At 41.4% G+C, this 21,161-nt stretch overlaps 2 protein-coding genes across 2 annotated transcripts; both read right to left on the bottom strand.

Annotated features, from left to right (window-relative positions):
* Window positions 1-10,380: 10,380 nt before the first annotated feature.
* LOC112237043 (myelin P2 protein) lies at window positions 10,381-11,809 on the bottom strand. Its single transcript, XM_024405668.2, has 4 exons — window positions 11,648-11,809; window positions 11,275-11,450; window positions 11,077-11,181; window positions 10,381-10,633 (listed from the first exon to the last, which is right to left on the bottom strand). The coding sequence occupies exons 1-4, from the start codon at window positions 11,718-11,720 to the stop codon at window positions 10,580-10,582; spliced, it is 408 nt and encodes a 135-aa protein (XP_024261436.1). The 5' UTR covers window positions 11,721-11,809; the 3' UTR covers window positions 10,381-10,579.
* A 1,609-nt stretch (window positions 11,810-13,418) lies between these two features.
* Window positions 13,419-16,395, bottom strand: LOC112237044 (39S ribosomal protein L53, mitochondrial). Its single transcript, XM_024405669.2, has 3 exons — window positions 16,243-16,395; window positions 14,839-14,951; window positions 13,419-13,613 (listed from the first exon to the last, which is right to left on the bottom strand). Exons 1-3 carry the CDS (start codon window positions 16,335-16,337, stop codon window positions 13,495-13,497), a joined length of 327 nt encoding a protein of 108 aa, XP_024261437.1. The 5' UTR covers window positions 16,338-16,395; the 3' UTR covers window positions 13,419-13,494.
* Between the last annotated feature and the right edge of the window lie 4,766 nt (window positions 16,396-21,161).

Below are 21,161 nucleotides of genomic sequence, written 5' to 3'. Positions count from 1 at the left end.
GTGTGACAAGGTACAGCAATAGCAGGCAGGCTCAGGGCAGGCAGAATGGTCAAAACTGGGGAAACAGGACATAGACACAGACAGGAGCAAAGGGCTTGACGAACAAAACGAACTGGCAACAGACAAACAGAGAACACAGGTATAAATACACAGGGGATAAATGGAGAAGATGGGCGACACCTGGAGCGGGGTGGAGACAAGCACAAAGACAGATGAAACAGATCAGGGTGTGACAGTATGCCTATAGCTCATTGGATTGGCCAGCCATGATTCTTTGGAAGGCAGCACATGCACAGTAAAGCAGCTTTTTATGCTGTTTATCATCCCTCCACACCCCCCAAACCCCAACCCCCCCCAACCCCCAACCCCCACCCTTTGTTTTCTTCCTCTTTTTCTACTCCTTCTCTCATCCTTCCTGTGGGACTACAGAGTTGCTGATGTGAGAAAGGAGGCCCCTTCCCAAAGGGGGTCCAGGAAGGGGTCAGTCTCTTGGGGTTGACGTCAACTTCAAACGAGGGTTTAATCCCTTCAAAACAAAGGTTTTTTTATAAATACATTTTTGGATGCTGTGAGGTGTTTTATTTATTTTAGCTACCTTTATTTAACTAGGCAAGTCAGTTAAAAACAAATTCTTATTTTCAATGACGGCCTAGGAACAGTGGGTTAACTGCCTTGTTCAGGGGCAGAAAGACAGATCTTTACCTTGTCAGCTCGGGGATTCAATCCAGCAACCTTTGGGTTACTGACCCAACACTCTAACCACTAGGCTACCTGCCGAGGTGTGACTGACGGACAGATTCTTAGACTTCTCTGAACTCTCATTCAAAACAGTATTTTCTTTGACCCGTCATCATTTCCAAGAAAACTACCCAGAAATCTCTCTACTGATCTTTGCCAGAAAGAAAGAGAACTGTCTGTGTTGTTGCTTCTCTGGACTCAGACAAGCCAGGCTGTCCTATGCTTCCTTGCATAACATAGCTTTAGTGCCCAGAGCTGTTCTGTTGAAATAAGAGACAGTTCATCTTATCCTTGGTATGACTACATTTGGGAGTAGTTCAGTTCAATGGAAACCTTGTTGCATGGCAACCAGCCTCCCCGCAGTTCCGCTGGGGCCAGGGCTGACATACCTGACCTTCCTACCCAGCAACCCCCTCTCTACCCAGCAGGCCGCAGGACCAGGCTGAACCCAAAGTCCACTTCACTCCAGAGCAGACTCAGGTTCAAATAGTATTCAAAATCGTTCAAATGCATTAGTTGGGCTTGGTTGGGCTTGCCTGACACAATTGCACCAATGGGATTGTCCCACAAGTGTACACACTGCCCACCTGGCACTCCAAGCAGGTTCAACAATATAATATAATGACAATAAATATTTAAAATACTATTTGAACCCAAGTCTGCTTTACAGCTCCTGTTACAACCTGAGTTGAGCAATAACAAGACAGAGAGGATAGAAGAGGAGGATAGAAAAGGAGGATAGAAGAGGAGGATAGAAATGGAGGATAGAAGAGGAGAATAGAAGAGGAGGATAGAAGAAGGGAATAGGAGAGGAGGATAGAAAAGGAGGATAGAAGAGGAGGATAGAAAAGGAGGATAGAAGAGGAGGACATGTAAGTGGATGGAATACTGCGAGTGGAGCTTTCCAGATGTGACACAAATTATGGGATTTAATTCCGGTAATGTCCAGGATGTCTGGTCAACAAGCCCCTGTGTAAAAATCAATCCGTCACAAACACGTGCACACACACACACAGCCTCAACAACATCCCTGTGGGTGTGTGAATTGAACAAATGCTAAACAGACACTGTATCCGTCCTTGTACTCTAGAATGTATCTGTCCCCGTGGTATAGACTGTATCAGTCCCTGTAGTGTATAATGTATCAGTCCCTGCAGTGTAGACTGTATCAGTCCCTGTAGTGTAGAATGTATCAGTCCCAGTATTCTAGACTGTATCAGTCCCTATAGTGTAGACTGTACAGTCTCTGTAGTGTAGACTGTATCCGTTCCTGTGGTGTAGAATGTATCAGTCCCTGTAGTGTAGACTGCATCAGTCCCTGTAATGTAGAATGTATCAGTCTCTGTAATGTAGAATGTATCAGTCTCTGTACTCTAGACTGTATCAGTCCCTGTAATCTAGACTGTATCGGTCTCTGTAGTGTAGACTGTATCAGTCCCTGTACTCTACAATGTATCGGTCCCTGTACTCTAGGCTGTATCAGTCCCTGTAGTGTAGACTGTATCAGTCCCTGTACTCTAGAATGTATCGGTCCCTGTACTCTAGGCTGTATCAGTCGCTGTAGTGTAGACTGTATGAGTCCCTGTACTCTAGAATGTATCGGTCCCTGTACTCTAGGCTGTATCAGTCCCTGTAGTGTAGAATGTACCAGTCCCTGAAGTGTAGAATGTATCCGTCCCTGTAGTGTAGACTATATCAGTCCCTGTACTCTAGAATGTATCAGTGCCTGTACTCTTGAATGTGTCAGACCCTGTATTGTAGACTGTATCAGTCCCCGTACTCTAGACGGTATCAGTCCCTGTCGTGTAGAATGTATCAATCCTTGTAGTGTATAATCTATCAGTCCCTGTACTCTAGAATGCATCAGTCCCTGTAGTGTAGACTGTATCAGTCCCTGTAGTGTAGACTGTATCAGTCCCTGTAATCCAGAATGTATCAGTCCCTGTAGTGTAGAATGTATCAGTCCCTGAAGTGTAGAATTTATAAGTCTCTGTAGTGTAGAATGTATCAGTCCCTGAAGTGTAGAATTTATAAGTCCCTGTAGTGTAGACTGTATCAGTCCCTGTACTCTAGAATGTATCAGTCCCTGTACTCTAGAATGTGTCAGACCCTGTATTGTACACGATCAGTCACTGTACTCTAGGCGGTATCAGTCCCTGTACTCTAGAATCTATCAGTCCCTGTAGTGTAGAAGGTATCTTTCCCTGTAGTGCAGAATGTATCAGTCTCTGTAGTGTAGACTGTATCAGTCCCTGTATTGTAGAATGTGTTAGTCCCTGTATTGTAGACTGTATCAGTCCCTGTAGTGTAGAATGTATCAGTCCCTGTATTGTAGACTGTATCAGTCCCTGTATTGTAGACTGTATCAGTCCCTGTATTGTAGAATGTATCAGTCCCTGTAGTGTAGAATGTATCAGTCCCTGTATTGTAGACTGTATCAGTCCCTGTATTGTAGACTGTATCAGTCCCTGTAGTGTAGAATGTATCAGTCCCTGTAGTGTAGTCTATATCAGTCCCTGTAGTGTAGACTGTATCAGTCCCTGTAGTGTAGAAGGTATCTTTCCCTGTAGTGCAGAATGTATCAGTCTCTGTAGTGTAGACTGTATCAGTCCCTGTATTGTAGACTGTATCAGTCCCTGTATTGTAGACTGTATCAGTCCCTGTATTGTAGAGTGTATCAGTCCCTGTATTGTAGACTGTATCAGTCCCTGTATTGTAGAGTGTATCAGTCCCTGTATTGTAGACTGTATCAGTCCCTGTATTGTAGAGTGTATCAGTCCCTGTATTGTAGACTGTATCAGTCCCTGTATTGTAGACTGTATCAGTCCCTGTATTGTAGACTGTATCAGTCCCTGTATTGTAGACTGTATCAGTCCCTGTATTGTAGACTGTATCAGTCCCTGTAGTGTAGACTGTATCAGTCCCTGTATTGTAGACTGTATCAGTCCCTGTATTGTAGAATGTATCAGTCCCTGTATTGTAGACTGTATCAGTCCCTGTATTGTAGACTGTATCAGTCCCTGTATTGTAGACTGTATCAGTCCCTGTATTGTAGAATGTATCAGTCCCTGTAGTGTAGAATGTATCAGTCCCTGTATTGTAGACTGTATCAGTCCCTGTATTGTAGAATGTATCAGTCCCTGTAGTGTAGAATGTATCAGTCCCTGTATTGTAGACTGTATCAGTCCCTGTATTGTAGAATGTATCAGTCCCTGTAGTGTAGAATGTATCAGTCCCTGTAGTGTAGAATGTATCAGTCCCTGTATTGTAGAATGTATCAGTCCCTGTAGTGTAGAATGTATCAGTCCCTGTATTGTAGACTGTATCAGTCCCTGTATTGTAGAATGTATCAGTCCCTGTAGTGTAGAATGTATCAGTCCCTGTATTGTAGACTGTATCAGTCCCTGTATTGTAGAATGTATCAGTCCCTGTATTGTAGAATGTATCAGTCTCTGTAGTGTAGAATGTATCAGTCCCTGAAGTGTAGAATTTATAAGTCCCTGTAGTGTAGACTGTATCAGTCCCTGTACTCTAGAATGTATCAGTCCCTGTACTCTAGAATGTGTCAGACCCTGTATTGTACACGATCAGTCACTGTACTCTAGGCGGTATCAGTCCCTGTACTCTAGAATCTATCAGTCCCTGTAGTGTAGAAGGTATCTTTCCCTGTAGTGCAGAATGTATCAGTCTCTGTAGTGTAGACTGTATCAGTCCCTGTATTGTAGAATGTGTTAGTCCCTGTATTGTAGACTGTATCAGTCCCTGTAGTGTAGAATGTATCAGTCCCTGTATTGTAGACTGTATCAGTCCCTGTATTGTAGACTGTATCAGTCCCTGTAGTGTATAATGTATCAGTCCCTGTAGTGTAGAATGTATCAGTCCCTGTAGTGTAGAATGTATCAGTCCCTGTAGTGTAGAATGTATCAGTCCCTGTATTGTAGACTGTATCAGTCCCTGTATTGTAGACTGTATCAGTCCCTGTAGTGTAGAATGTATCAGTCCCTGTAGTGTAGAATGTATCAGTCCCTGTATTGTAGACTGTATCAGTCCCTGTATTGTAGACTGTATCAGTCCCTGTATTGTAGACTGTATCAGTCCCTGTAGTGTAGTCTATATCAGTCCCTGTAGTGTAGACTGTATCAGTCCCTGTAGTGTAGAAGGTATCTTTCCCTGTAGTGCAGAATGTATCAGTCTCTGTAGTGTAGACTGTATCAGTCCCTGTATTGTAGACTGTATCAGTCCCTGTATTGTAGACTGTATCAGTCCCTGTATTGTAGAGTGTATCAGTCCCTGTATTGTAGACTGTATCAGTCCCTGTATTGTAGAGTGTATCAGTCCCTGTATTGTAGACTGTATCAGTCCCTGTATTGTAGAGTGTATCAGTCCCTGTATTGTAGACTGTATCAGTCCCTGTATTGTAGACTGTATCAGTCCCTGTATTGTAGAATGTATCAGTCCCTGTATTGTAGACTGTATCAGTCCCTGTATTGTAGACTGTATCAGTCCCTGTATTGTAGACTGTATCAGTCCCTGTATTGTAGAATGTATCAGTCCCTGTAGTGTAGAATGTATCAGTCCCTGTATTGTAGACTGTATCAGTCCCTGTATTGTAGAATGTATCAGTCCCTGTAGTGTAGAATGTATCAGTCCCTGTATTGTAGACTGTATCAGTCCCTGTATTGTAGAATGTATCAGTCCCTGTAGTGTAGAATGTATCAGTCCCTGTAGTGTAGAATGTATCAGTCCCTGTATTGTAGAATGTATCAGTCCCTGTAGTGTAGAATGTATCAGTCCCTGTATTGTAGACTGTATCAGTCCCTGTATTGTAGAATGTATCAGTCCCTGTAGTGTAGAATGTATCAGTCCCTGTATTGTAGACTGTATCAGTCCCTGTATTGTAGAATGTATCAGTCCCTGTATTGTAGAATGTATCAGTCCCTGTAGTGTAGAATGTATCAGTCCCTGTAGTGTAGACTGTATCAGTCCCTGTATTGTAGAATGTATCAGTCCCTGTAGTGTAGAATGTATCAGTCCCTGTATTGTAGACTGTATCAGTCCCTGTATTGTAGAATGTATCAGTCCCTGTATTGTAGACTGTATCAGTCCCTGTATTGTAGACTGTATCAGTCCCTGTATTGTAGAATGTATCAGTCCCTGTATTGTAGAATGTATCAGTCCCTGTAGTGTAGAATGTATCAGTCCCTGTAGTGTAGAATGTATCAGTCCCTGTAGTGTAGAATGTATCAGTCCCTGTAGTGTAGAATGTACATTCTGTACATTTCTCTTCTTTTTAATCCATGCGTAAACAATGACAGAAGCCTAATGAGTATCCCTAAATACAGTATTTTCCTCTTCACACAACTTTGTTTTGTTAAATAATTTCCAATGTTTACTATGACGCTGACAGATCTAATGTTGGGCTCTCTTTTATCACTCTCTTCCTGAGGAGATTCCTCCCTGCGCTGTAACTACATCTGGCCATTGTATCACACAGCCACAGCTACAGTTACAGAGGATCACTAATTTACCAGCTGTTATAGTAAGATTGTACCCTTTCCTTTTTACAAGTCCTGCTGCATCCCTTTCACACAGGGCTGCATCTCAAACGGCACCCTATTTCCTATATAGTCCACTTCTTTTGACCAGGCCCCCTAAAGTAAGGCACTACTGTATATAGGGAATGGGTGTTATTTGGGACACAACCAGAAGCAGCTGAGGGCTATGTAGTCTAAGACTAAGGTATTATTTTAGTCTCTCTCTCTCTCTCTCTCTCTCTCTCTCTCTCTCTCTCTCTCTCTCTCTCTCTCATTCTCTATCTCTATCTCTCTCTTTCTCTCTCTCTCTCATTCTGTCTCTCTCTCTCTCTCTCTCTATCTCTCTCTTTCTCTCTCTCTCATTCTGTCTCTCTCTCTCTCTCATTCTCTATCTCTCTCTCTCTTTCTCTCTCTCTATCTCTCTCTCTCTCATTCTCTCTCTATCTCTCTCTCATTCTCTCTCTCTCTCTCTCTCGCCTCAAAATTAACTTGTACCCTTGCACACACACATGTGCACACACACCCACACACACACACACACCCACACACACACACACACTAATAACTTACTGTTGAAATCATCTGAGCCTTGAGTCATCTGTCCAACAGTACTCATGTGACCTACTGTCATCAGTATGAATATCTAAATATTGTGTTCCAGAATGGAATGGAGATAGATAAACACTTCAACGAATCCGTCCCAAATGGCATATATTTTGTTCAAACTTTGTGTGGCCAGGAATCTTCCAGTAGTGTGTACAGCAATTTGTATTTTCAAATTGGCTCTATTACACTGTACAAGACACCTTCACTGCACGTTTCTATTGGGGGTTTGATCCTACCAACATTTCTATTGGGGGTTTGATCCTACCAACATTTCTAGTGGGAGTTTGATCCTACCAGCATTTCTAGAGGGGGTTTGATTCTACCAACATTTCTAGAGGGGGTATGATCCTACCAACATTTCTAGTGGGAGTTTGATCCTACCAGCATTTCTAGAGGGGGTATGATCCTACCAACATTTCTAGTGGGAGTTTTATCCTACCAACATTTCTAGAGGGGGTATGATCCTACCAACATTTCTAGTGGGAGTTTGATCCTACCAGCATTTCTAGTGGGAGTTTGATCCTACCAGCATTTCTAGTGGGAGTTTGATCCTACCAGCATTTCTAGAGAGGGTATGATCCTACCAACATTTCTAGTGGGAGTTTGATCCTACCAGCATTTCTAGAGAGGGTATGATCCTACCAACATTTGCAACTGTGATGAACTTGGCATCCCACCCACTGTGCAAACGTTATACAGCGTAGGCAGTGGCCTGTTTGCATTGTCCTGCCTAAATGGGATGTCGGTGGAGAGTTGGCCCACAGTTCCACCTGTTTCAACTGTTTTCACCATTAACCCCAATCAGTATATCTGCTCTCTTTCCTGCCAAGGAAACGTGGCTGTCGGCTAACTGTCGCGCACTGGAACAATCTCCGCATGAGTACCCGCCAAAGGGAGTGACTCCACAGGTTCCACAATGCTTTGGGTTTCCTAAGTTACGCACTGCCGCAAATATGTGGCCTTCAAAATGGGAAATGTTCAAGACCAAAAAAAGGAAAGAAATACATATCCTGTGTGACCTCTAACACTGGTCCTCTCTGACCGTCTAAAAGCATTCACATTCCAGTGAGGTATGTCTGGTGGTCTTCTGCCAACAACAAGCACAGATCACGAAGAGCTCCTGGGACTCCAAGGGCTAGCTACTTGACCACTGGGGTTAGCCAGCCTTCCAGAAGAGCATTTTGAAGTGCTTAGCTTTCATTTGTCTTATTCTGTCCAAGTCAGGGAGAAATGTGTTATTAGAGCAGATACTGTCCACTTTGACTTGGGGTTTAGATGGAAAAGGTTCCCAATGACCCCTGTTGCTATTCAAAATATCACAGGTCTTCAACTCCTGCCAGTCCTGTTATGACTCAAACTACTTAGATTTTGTGCAAACACATCTAAACATAGAGTTAAATGTATATATGGATGTACAGTAATCCTCCAAAATCTACATTCCATATCAGAGTATGTGAGTGGAGTTGAGCAGTATACAATCCCGCTCATCGCTCATGAAGCCGGGCTTGCCCAGTGCGTCTCCTCCTTTCCAACCGCTCCGCTAAGAACAGTTCAGAACTCTCAGGAAAAGAAACGGCCGCTCCAAATTCACTTCATTCTTTAAAATCACAATTGAACCAACACCCATCTATTTTTGTGACTAATTGAACCTACCATTTGGTTTTGAAGTATTGAAACCAAAACATATGATTGTAATGAAAAGTATTTGAATAAATACGAACAGTTTAAACTTAATGTAAGAAGCGCTCATTATTTCAAATAGTCTACATGTCATATTAAACATCATAGAAACACTGTATATAGGTCAGAAGCCAGACAGGGATTCTAAGAAGGAACGAAAATGAATTATTTAGGCTATATTATTTCAAGGCTATAGCCTACAAAGAAATACATTGTGAAGCATTTGCGAGTCCAACACACTAGGCTGGCAGGGACATTAAGCGCTCAGCATTTAAACAACATTTTGTTGTATTAAATCATTATAGTCTATAAATTGCGCCCATAGGCTGTGTAAATACAAATGAAATGAAAATGCCTTACTAGGCTCAATCTACAGTGCCTTTGAATACATTTTTAGAAACAGGAGTTTGGCCAGAATCTGGGGCTTCAGGCTCATGCGATCGTGCCTGTAGAGCAGGTCGGCAGCGGAGAATATCCTCGCCACGCTTGCAGGGCCGCGGAGATGCTAAACACCATTTTGGCCACTCTTGCCAATAGCTAGGCCTAATGGTTTTAGGCAAAATAACCCAATCAAAACGGAAAGCTCATTGAAAGTTGGAATATGCCAGGCCTATTGGGCCAAAATCAATTATGGCCTATTGTATAGATAATATAACCAACATGAAAGAAACTTTTAAGAGATCTGTTTTTAGTTTATAAATACTTTGCTACAATTACACACTTAATTATCTACCCAATTTGTTCCTTTCTTTTAGTATGTGCACGTAGTAAGTCGCCTATACCATCATGCTTTGGGGATATGTGCCTTTTCAGATTCCACAATGAGTATTTAATTGTGGACATTACATCTTGGCACTGCCTCTCTTGGTCTTGGTCCTCATCTTGGCACTGCCTCTCTTGGTCTTGGTCCTCATCTTGGCACTGCCTCTCTTGGTCTTGGTCCTCATCTTTGTAAGTCACCTTGATTTTGCACTTCTGTATTTTATCAGTTTCTTTATGAACATATTTAGCGAACTCCATGACAGTAGCTAAAGCAAGGAGCTATAGCAGCACACAAGTAGACCATAAATGCATGCTGGTCCGGGTATGCCCTAAACTCGTGAAGTGAGCGCTATTGGAGCGAAATTGGAACGGGCGAGAATGCGGAGACTCCAGCCTTTGGGAATCTCGCTCCGCACTCCAGTCGAATTGGGTATGCTCCGCTCCAAATTCCGCTCACATTCTCTGTTCCATATCAATTTGGCTTGTACAGTGTTTAAAAGGAGTACATTAGTCAGTTGGGATATCAATTAAAGCTATGGATCCTGTTGACCTGGGCCTACGTATTTATTAGTATTAAATAATGGGTCATTTCGAATGCTCGGTAGCGCGTAAGGCATCAGTAGCCATGGTGATTAAATGCTCTGCTATATGTCTGTGTCTGACTGCCAAAGCAATGCAAATAGGCCTAACCTTGGTCAGATTATTAACGTATACTCTGTTAAACACTAGGCATTGGTAAAGACAAGAGCGCTGTCAAATATCCATGTTTGCGATCATCAAATAACGTAATTGTTGCAGCAAAACACGGATGTTTGTCACAGATCAGTTTGTCATTTTATGTACTGAGAAATGTGACTACATTAATAGCTGAAAGCTCCCACGTGGTGTTAGTCTATGAATAATATGTATTAATGTCTCATGTCCTGTTATTCTTACACGTTTCGAGTTAAAGAGGAAAATATACACATTAGTCTTCAGCGGTCAATATTGTCCCTACTGTCCCAACACGTGGAGAATCCAACCAAGACATCATGCAATCATTTCAAATGAGAACAAGAAGGCAATTTTAAGGTTTTATTTCAAATCAAAACAATGTTTATAACCAAATGTATCATATTAGAGTAGTACAATGCATAAATATGCGTTGGCAATACAATAAAGAATATGAGCAAATACGTGCAGCTTTGCTGCTCATTTGCTGCTCATTGAACTGAGCCTGTCGTTATCCAATCATCGAGGAAAAATGGTCACGAGTCCCATCACGCCTCCTTCACGTATGTCCTCACCGCAACCACATCCCCCATCACGCATTTCTGAAAGGATGAGGAGGGAGGAAGGTGAGAGGAGAACAGAGGGGGAGAGGGAAAAAGAGTTTGGTAGGTCAGAGTTGAGATGTTTCAGGTGCAGGCTAGGAGCCAGGAATACACATTCCAGCATATGTTGTAGGTTTGAGCGCGATAAAACACTTGTTCAGTCAAAAATGCATGAAGTGTTACATGTAAAAGGGTTGAGATTATAAATTCAAGTGTGATTTAACTTTCCCAACCAGTTTTATTGGCAACATGTCAACTTTATTGTTATACAAAGTTTAGTCAAATTACTTTCTAATATCATAAATTATTTGACAGTAATCTGTCAACTGCAGAGGTTATTAACAAATAAACAAACACTACAAACAATCAACAAAAAGACTACAGGACCATGCTATTATAAAGTCGTTTTTTTAAATAAGAAATTAAATAAACTAGTTCCTTACCGCTATCAACTTTCCATCACCAGTTACCTCTCTCTCTATTATCGTCTCTTTGCCGTCCCAGTTCTGTTTTTGCACAAGGTTGCCATTTTCAAGAGTAAAAACGGTCTGAAGATTAAAGGAAAAATGTAAGTTATTTCCAATGACTAGGTTCACCCAAGTCAACGGACTTTCACACATAGATTTTTGATCCCAACCAACCATTGTTTTTCTGTCGTCGGCGGTTGTTTCCTCGAAAGGCTCGTTGAGTTTGAATTTAATCTCAACCGTTTTGAAAGTGCTCTGGGATTTCACACAGATCATTCCTTGGTCGTCCATGTTGATGATGAGACTGGGCTTGGTGCGGTTTCCCACCTGTCGAGTCGCGAAGCCAACACCTGCACAGCCGAGAACAAACTGTCAAGTGGGATCTATTGGTAGTGTGGTGGGGTGCAACCAAAATCATTATCATGCATCATTTTATATAAATACAAATGATAATCTTTATCGTATTATAATATGTTATGTTATCATTATATTTACTCCTATTATACGTTTATCAATAATTTATTCAAGATTAGAAAAAATACCATACCCAAAGCTTTCATGTAGTCATCAAAGTTATCGCTGGAAATCATTTTCCAGGTCCCCACAAACTTGTCAACCATCTTTCCAGTTATCTGTAATATCCCCAACAGTGCGATCTATCTTTCCAAAAATCGAATCTACTCTCTCTGATGAGAACGATCCATGGTTTTAAAGGGATCTAGGCGACGCACGCATGCAAATACGGACCAATCACAGCCACGGACGTCACGGTATGTAGTTCGGCAATTTCCAGTGTAGGAATAATGGTTGGAATGGGTGAAAGGTTTTTGAGTGCCACATCTACTGCTGTGCCAAATTACATTTAGCTTACTATGTAAGAGGCAATGGGTTTCACAATGTCCTTTCAAATGCTGAAAGAGTGTCTATTACTCTGCAAATAGTTCACTGATCACAGGTTAAAAATTATGACAGAGCCAGATAATGTAATCTAGTAGCATACATCTGAATGGACAAAATTATCAAACTTGGTAGGCAAAAAAAAACACTTTCCCATCAAATAAGTTTCATGCTATCTAAAGTAAATAACTTCAAAAAGTGAACGTACTCCCAATTAAACTGGACCATTCAGTAGAGGCCATATGTGGACAGCTGCTTGTCAAACATCTCATGGCGAAATCATGGGCATTAATATGTAGTTGGTCCCCCCTTTGCTGCTATTACACCTTCTGCGTTTCTGGGAAGGCTTTCCACTAGATGTTGGAGCATTGGTGCGGTGACTCGCTTCCTTTCAGAAGAGCATTAGTGAGGTCGGGCACTGATGTTGGGCGATTAGGCCTGGCTTGTAGTCTACGTTCCAATTAATCCTAAAGGTGTTCGATGGGGTTGAGGTCAGGGCTCTGTGCGGGCCAGTCAAGTTCTTCCACACCAATCTTGACAATTCTTTTTTGTATGGATCTCGCTTTGTACACAGGGGCATTGTCATACTGAAACAGGAAAGGGCCTTCCCCAAACTGTCGCCACAAAGTTGGAAGCACAGAGTCGTCTAGAAAGTCATCGTATGCTGTAGCGTTAAGATTTCCCTTCAGCGGAACTAAGGGGCCTAGCCCGAACCATGAAAAACAGCCCAAGACCATTATTCCTCATCCACCAAACTTGACAGTTTGCCCAATGCATTCGGGCATGTAGCATTCTCCTGTCATCCGTCAAACCCAGATTTGTCCATTGGTGAAGCGTGATTCATCACTCCAGAGAACACGTTTCGACTGCTCCAGTCCAATGGCGGAGCGCTTTACACCAGTCCAGCCGACACTTGACATTTCGCACGGTGATCTTAGGCTTGTGTGCGGTTGCTCAGCCATGGAAACCCATTTCATGAAGCTCCTGACGAACAGTTCTTGTGCTGACGTTGCTTCCAGAGGCAGTTTGGAACTCAGTAGGGAGTGTTGCAATCGAGGACAGACTATTTCTTCCCCCTTCGGTAAGCTTGTGTGGCTTTCCACTTTGCGGCTGAGCCGTTGTTGCTCCTAGACATTTCCACTTCACAATAACAGCACTTACAGTTGACCGGGGCAGCTCTAGCAGGGCAGACATTTGACATACTGACTTGTTGGAAAGATGGCATCTGATGACAGTGCCACGTTGAAAGTCACTGAGCTCTTCAGTACGGGCCAATGTTTGTCTATGGAGATTGCATGGCAGTGTGCTCCATTTTATACACCTGTCAGCAACGGGTGAGGCTGAAATAGCCAAATCCACTCATTTCAAGGAATGGCCACATATATTTATTTACAGTGTATTTCTATAACTGACTGAAAAACAACATTTCAATAAAGTATTTTATTATAAACATTCACAAATATACATAGACACATAGAAAAATACTGAGGGAGGGGACTACTTCTTGGCTGTAATTTTGGCCTGAGGGTCCTTGGCCACACATCGTGACTGCAGTGCAGTCAGCATCTCCTTGCTGGTCAGTCTCGCTCCCTTCATTATTAGCCTTTCTCCATCCACTGTAGAGAAGGGGGAAAGGTAAAGGTAAAGAAGTTGTTTCGCTGAGGCAGTATAAAAGGTATGCAAAACAAAAAATTGGGAACTGTTACCTGGTACCAAATGGTGAAGACTAGGACCCTAAAGAACCCAACAGGCTAGATTACTACTATGTAGGATAATTATGATTTCATTGTGTAAATACCTGGTCATTGCATCAAATTTCTTTAAGCTTTTACTACAATGGTCACCAACCCTGAGACTAGAGTGTTCCAGGGTGTGCAGAGCAGGCTATTTAATCCAGGCCAACATCTAGAATCAGGTGACTTAATGCTGGGCTGGCACAAAAGCCTGCATATATACATATATATACAGTTTGGACACACCTATTCATTCAAAGGTGTTTCTTTATTTGACTATTTTCTACATTATAGAATAATAGTGAAGACATCAGAACTATGAAATAACACATACGGAATCATGTAGTAATCATTTTACAACATTTGTTTAACCATTTTTTGGTTACTACATGATTCCATATGTGTTATTTCATAGTTGTGATGTCTTCACTATGTTTCTACAATGTAGAAAATAGTAAAAATAAAGAAAAACCCTGGAGTGAGTAGGTGTGGCCAAACTTCTGACTGGTACTGTACATCTCCAGGACCAGGACTTGTGACAAATGCCTTAATACACTTAGCCTGAAATCCAGATCCTGTTTTGCTAACATTCCACACCTTGTACCCTGTGTCATTTAGCCATCATTCCACTCCTTGTACCCTGTGTCATTTAGCCATCATTCCACTCCTTGTACCCTGTGTCATTTAGCCATCATTCCACTCCTTGTACCCTGTGTCATTTAGCCATCATTCCACTCCTAGTACCCAGTGTCATTTAGCCATCATTCCACTCCTTGTACCCTGTGTCATTTAGCCATCATTCCCCTCCTAGTACCGTGTCATTTAGCCATCATTCCTCTCCTAGTACCCAGTGTCATTTAGCCATCATTCCACTCCTTGTACCCTGTGACATTTAGCCATCATTCCCCTCCTAGTACCCTGTGTCATTTAGCCATCATTCCCCTCCTAGTACCCTGTGTCATTTAGCCATCATTCCACTCCTAGTACCCAGTGTCATTTAGCCATCATTCCACTCCTTGTCATGCTAAACAGACTGATACCCAGACTATAACCTCCATAGGCCTATATGAAGTAAATGTGAGGTAAAAGTCAGGTTTATTCTACTTACTGAATGTGATGTCCACCACTGGTTCAGACTGGTCATGTTTCACTTCTGTCATCACCTCACAGTTCATATTGGTAGATCTGGCCTTCTCAGACCCAACCAGGACCAGGAACTCCCTGCAAGGACACCAACATTGAACGTCACATTAACAGGAGATGCACGTCTGTGTGGGTTGACCCCTCACCTGAATAAGATCTATAGATACATTTCACCCATTTAGAGAATCAAGCAATCTGTCAAATACCTACCAGCCATCCCTTATTCCAGTGAGTGTCAAATACATACCAACCATCCCTTATTCCAGTGACTCCGGTGACACTTATAGACTATTTTATAGAACGAGCCTTGTGGCTACACAGGCTATGGAATAGGGTAGTTACAGGCCCCCTCTGCCCAGAGTGGGTGAAAATGTGCATGGGTGATGAAATGTCACTTCCTGGTGTTATCAAATACATTTAACCAAGATAAATATGATAATTCATGTTCTGAATTGTTCAGTGGGGTTGTCCTCTAACATATCATTAACATTACCTCCAAAAACTCAGGTTTCGTAACCTAATAAATCCGATAAAAAGCACCGAGCTCTGTTGCCATAGCAGTGCAGGTTTCTCGTAAAAATTGGGGATTTTACATTTTGTGGTAATGGTCTTCAAAGTTGTTTCTGTGGGTCACAAACATTTTATTTTGCTTGACAGGAGCTGAATGAAATGTAAAAGGCTTTGAAAATAAAACGCTTGCTATATGCTCAGGGCTCCGTTTACATTTCACAGAGATAATTCTGCCCATCGTACAAGGGTAAAAACTCCAATAACTTTTGAACAGATTATGATAGAGACATGAGGTTTAGACTTTTTAGAGGGTTATCAATACAATTAACATAATACTTTCCCCATTGGTCAAAATATGCGTTTTTGATTGGCCACGCTACTAGACTGTGTAGATAGTTTGTAAACACATTGCGTGATGACGCTTGCCAAATATGACGTTTAGGCACACAGCCAGTTATATTCTTACATGAGCCTATGACGGGAATGGCAGTGAAGCGGGCACCTGAATGACAAACTCAATCTGACAATCTGAACGGTTTAGGATAGGTAACGTTACAGATTTAAGACAGCTTGCTAGAAACGAATAACCTTCATAAATATGTCTATATCAACAATAAGCAGTAATTTTGCGCAATAATTACTGGTTGCACAGATGAGATAACATTCAACGATAGTGTGATTGTCTGTGTCCATCTGTGTGGAATAAGAGATGCATTATTTGTCCTACAGTACAGAAGGACTCAAATGTTGTTCACATCATGACATGGTCAATTCTCTTTCATAGACTGAATAAAGCACCAGTTCACTAGAAAAATAGATATTCACGTGTCCTAGGTAGAAAAGTGACAGGTATTCTTACCGTGTGGAACGAACATTGGATTCAAACGTACAAAACTGAACAACAATGTTCTTGACCGTCTTAAGCACCACCGTTGTCTTGCTTGAAGCCGCCATGTTTTCGCAACGATGACCTTTCAACCGGGGCGCTGTTCAAGAACATCTTGTGTGCAGATTCGACAGAGTGAATATATTTTTTGATCTTTTCTCGTTGGTTTATTTACCACCCAGAGTACATCTACGTTACTTCGTTTCACCACCGGGTAATTAGTTCACTCGCGCGTACGGTTTCAGAACAGCATACATGCCATGAGCATTTTTACAGATTTATATGTGCAAATTTACTGAACACTCGCACAAAAAATGTACACCACTAGAGGGGAGTAGTGGATAACACAAGTAAAATCTCGGTAAATTATCACTTTCACCCAATTCTCATTCCGCACAAAATGGTAATAATGGATTAAACATGACTAATAATACGAATTTATCATGATCATAATTTACCAGTAACAATTTTGCACGGTGTGTGGCTCAATAGGTTTTATAGATTTTTAAAATTATTTTTTTAATTTCACCTTTATTTAACCAGGTAGGCTAGTTGAGAGAACAAGTTCTCATTTGCAACTGCGACCTGGTCAAGATAAAGCAAAGCAGTGCGACACAAACAACAACACAGAGTTACACATGGAATAAACAAAACATAGTCAATAATACAGTAGAACAAAGGAAAACAAAAAGTCTATATACAGTGAGTGCAAATGAGGTAAGATAAGGGAGTTAAGGCAATATATAGGCGATGGTGGCGAAGTAATTACAATATAGCAATTAAACACTGGAATGGTAGATGCGCAGAAGATGAATGTGCAAGTATAGATACTGGGGTGCAAAGGAGCAAGATAAATAAATAAATACTGTATGGAGATGAGGTAGGTAGATAGATGGGCTATGTACAGGTGCAGTGATCTGTGAGCTGCTCTGACAGCTGGTGCTTAAAGCTAGTGAGGGAGATATGAGTCTCAAGCTTCAGAGATTTTTGCAGTTTGTTCCAGTCATTGGCAGCAGAGAACTGGAAGGAAAGACGACCAAAGGAGGAATTGACTTTGGGGGTGACCAGTGAGATATACCTGCTGGAGCGCGTGCTACGAGTGGGTGCTGCTATGGTGACCAGTGAGCTGAGATAAGGCGGGGCTTTACCTAGCAGAGATTTGTAGATAACCTGTAGCGAGTGGGTTTGGCGATGAGTATAAAGCGAGGGCCAGCCAACGAGAGCGTACAGGTCGCAATGGTGGGTAGTGTATGGTGCTTTGGTGACAAAACGGATGGCACTTTGATAGACTGCATCCAGTTTGTTGAGTAGAGTGTTGGAAGCTATTTTATAGATGACATCACTGAAGTCGAGGATCGGTAGGATCGGTAGTCAGTAGATAGGATAGATAGGATAAGTAATGCTGTAATTCAATGCTCGCCTACTTTATAAAATATACAAGTTTATGTAGGCTACATCAAATCATATTCACTTCGTCCAAAATAATATGAGATTAAGAAAATGAATAGGTTATTATTCGATTCACTTAATTTCCATTGGACATAATAAATGAGACAAATCCATGTGTATCCTAAATGGTTAAAAAATATTTGTCATATTTTATGCCATTCACTTAATATTCAATAAACACTAGCGACTGTTTCTGAATTACTTGACACAGCTGATTACTGTTTACTGAGATTAAATCGCTACTGACATCCTCTGCTAATCTACTGATTGATGATGTTTATGTCTAAAATTAAATTAGTGTGGAGAGGACTGACCATCCGGGGCAATCTGTTATACGTTGAGTCAATAGCAGAGGTAACGCACACGCACGCACGCACACACACACACACACACACACACACACACACACACACACACACACACACACACACACACACACACACACGCCCTGTCATGCTCTGAGTCAATATAGCAGAGGTGCCACTTTAAATAGACACCCAAACACACAGGTAACATAATCAAGTGGACAAGTATCGTGGCGGTATAACACAAGCAGCTGTTGTTTCCTGATAGAACCAGAATGGAAGGGGTCAAATGCACAAGACACAACGCAAAACACTTTTATTAGAATTCTACTGTGTTGGTGGTTTAGTCAGATGCCATTTGTGTTTGGGGGGGGGGGGGTGTATGTGTGTCTGTGGGTATGTAACCTACAAGGCTTTATCAATACAGACATTTTCTGATTCCACCAGGAAAGTTGTCAAAAATGATTTTCACACAGAATGTAAAAGCAATGTGGTATTGGGTTGTAATGAGAAGCGGTGGGTGAATGTGGCAGTATTTGTTAATCAGATACATTTATGTCACACTTAATTTAAGGCCAGCCTTCCTGTGTAATGCACCAGGGAATATGGTAGATATGTTTGGCCACAGACTCTGTGTCCTCTCAGCCATAAACAGTGTGTGTAGACAGTACAATGATAACAGCTGTGGTGTGTTGTGAGTGTGACTGTGAGAAAGCCAGGGTGTAACTTTCACTGGTGGTCTGTCCCCCCACATTCTGAAATTGCATTTTTATAATTGAAATATGATACAAAACAACGAGCAACGGTGTGCTTTAGGTCCACGCGGACACCTCAGAGCAGTCTGGTAGGCAGTTTAGAGTGTTTATCCAACTTTCAAAACATTGTGTATTACTCAACATACATCACCAAAACATTGTGTATTACTCAACATACATCACCAAAACATTGTGTATTACTCAACATACATCACCAAAACATTGTGTATTACTCAACATACATCACCAAAACATTGTGTATTACTCAACATACATCACCAAAACATTGTGTATTACTCAACATACATCACCAAAACATTGTGTATTACTCAACATACATCACCAAAATATTGTGTATTACTCAACATACATCACCAAAACATTGTGTATTACTCAACATACATCACCAAAGAAAGTTTCCACGCGTTTCTTTTTTATCGTTGGCGGAAATAACAAGCTTTTATTTTTAGCCATACTGTATTCATCATGTGGGTAAATAGCGTTTAAAAATATCTGACACCCCCACACCCCCACCCTGGTCCTTCTCTGCCATTAACAGACATTTTTCAGTTAAGAAGCGGAATTAACAGGCTTTCTTTTTAGCTATACAGGATTCATCATTGTGATAAATAACCCAAGTGTTTTCTCTCTTCCCCAGCTCCCCACACCCTCCTCCGGTCCTAAACTTAGAACCTCTCATCATGTTCTGTTCAGTCAGAGGACCAAGTCATCAGCCCTGAGTTTCCTGAGTTGCCGCCAGCGACCAATGACTTGTGATGATTTGACAGTAGGAGTGAAGAATGAACAGTCACAATCTATATATAGCCATAAGGCTTGAGGCAAGCATTTCCTGGCTATATCAACCTCCCTCCTCCTCTTCTGCTAGCTTCCCCCCCCTTTACTCTGACCATGACAATCAGCCCTACTGGGACCAGTGGCAAATGGCCTAAAGTCCAAAATGAAGTAAGCAGGGAGGGGGGTTGACCCAAAGAAACAATGTAGAGGAATTGACCAGGAAGGGGTCGACTCCTAAGAATAAAGGTTAAATAACAGTATGGGGTGTTTGTATTTTATTTTCTACTTGTTATGTGCACTATGAGTGTCTAAATATACACTGTGACCATGCTGAATCATTCTTTCAACCAGCCAGGCAGGAAGTCAGAGACGACTGTTATTGTCTTATTTCATTTATTAAGTAAGCAAGGGCTCACTCCCAAAAGAGCCATTTGGGTTAGTTGAAGACAGACAGACTATTGCCTGTGTGTAAGTTCCTGTTGTTCTTAATACTCAACTATCAAGGTATCTTGCTGTGCAATAAAAGTGGTGTTCTATAATGGTGTAACTGAAATTATTGGTAAACAATTAAATGGCATCATAATAACATACAACATCTTAGATGTAGCCTAATTACTTTGACTCTACATTAAACATCAAATACAGTTTGAATACACTTTATACACATGTAAAGCTTTGAAATAGAGCATTCAATATTTCCCATTGATAAGGCTAGCGTAGCGCAATTTGTCATAAACCTCCACGTTCTGAGTGCAATTACGCACTACATGTCCCAGAGACCATACTTGTTTTACGAAGCGATGTACGATTGTGTTGTGAACAACATTAGCGTGAACAACAATAGTGGAATCGGTGGTTTGCCTTCAAAATACAAGTCCCGATTGAAACATGCAAACGGATATAGTAGAATCATTCCACAATTTGACTAAATAATGCTAAACAAGGTTGGAATGCTGTCATATAAATTAAAGAAAAGACACAAAAAAATAAAAACATCTATTGAAAAAGCACTGTGGACGTATTAGACTTCAGAATTGCATTGGGGGCAAACTTATATTGCAATGTACAGCCTTCCGTGAAATGGGGTATCAGCCTACTCAGTGACACCCACATATTAAAATTCTAAAGAATTTACACAAATATTAGCGTCCTAGCTCTTATTGTAGGACTATAACTATGGGAAATCAGCTCACTATTCAGCCTATTGTGCGTATTGGATGTTCATTGCAATTTACAGCCTTCCCTATGGATCTTGGGTCTATGAAATGGGGTATCAGCCTACAAAGTATAATAAGAGGTACGATGCTAATATTTGTGTGTAAACTCTTTAGAATTGTAATCTGTGGGTGTCACTGAGTAGGCTGATACCCCATTTCATGGACCCAAGATCCGTAGGTGTTCTTTGTGTCAAATAAACAAATTATTGCATTTTGATGAGTTTATATAACAAGTTCCATTTTTTTTTTGCATTATTTAGTCCAATTGTGGCATGATTGCACTATTGTTATCCCTTTCAATTGGGGACTTTTATTTTAAAGGCGAACCGCCGAATCCACTATTGTTGCTCACGCTAATGTTGTTCACAACA

Source organism: Oncorhynchus tshawytscha, linkage group LG31 (assembly GCF_018296145.1).
Source record: "Oncorhynchus tshawytscha isolate Ot180627B linkage group LG31, Otsh_v2.0, whole genome shotgun sequence".
NCBI lineage: Eukaryota > Metazoa > Chordata > Actinopteri > Salmoniformes > Salmonidae > Oncorhynchus > Oncorhynchus tshawytscha.
This window is presented reverse-complemented; position numbering and strand designations above follow the sequence as displayed.

What these genes read in the sequence shown, in the direction of transcription:
- LOC112237043 (XM_024405668.2), bottom strand. Translation starts at nt 11,720, where the DNA reads ATGGTTGACAAGTTTGTGGGGACCTGGAAAATGATTTCCAGCGATAAC. An exon ending in CCGACGACAGAAAAACAATG is followed by an intron (nt 11,182 to 11,274) that starts GTTGGTTGGGAT and finishes TTTAATCTTCAG; the next exon opens with ACCGTTTTTACTCTTGAAAA. An exon ending in GTGATGGAAAGTTGATAGCG is followed by an intron (nt 10,634 to 11,076) that starts GTAAGGAACTAG and finishes TCATCCTTTCAG; the next exon opens with AAATGCGTGATGGGGGATGT.
- LOC112237044 (XM_024405669.2), bottom strand. Translation starts at nt 16,337, where the DNA reads ATGGCGGCTTCAAGCAAGACAACGGTGGTGCTTAAGACGGTCAAGAAC. An exon ending in TCCAATGTTCGTTCCACACG is followed by an intron (nt 14,952 to 16,242) that starts GTAAGAATACCT and finishes GTGTCCTTGCAG; the next exon opens with GGAGTTCCTGGTCCTGGTTG. An exon ending in AGTGGTGGACATCACATTCA is followed by an intron (nt 13,614 to 14,838) that starts GTAAGTAGAATA and finishes CCTTCTCTACAG; the next exon opens with TGGATGGAGAAAGGCTAATA.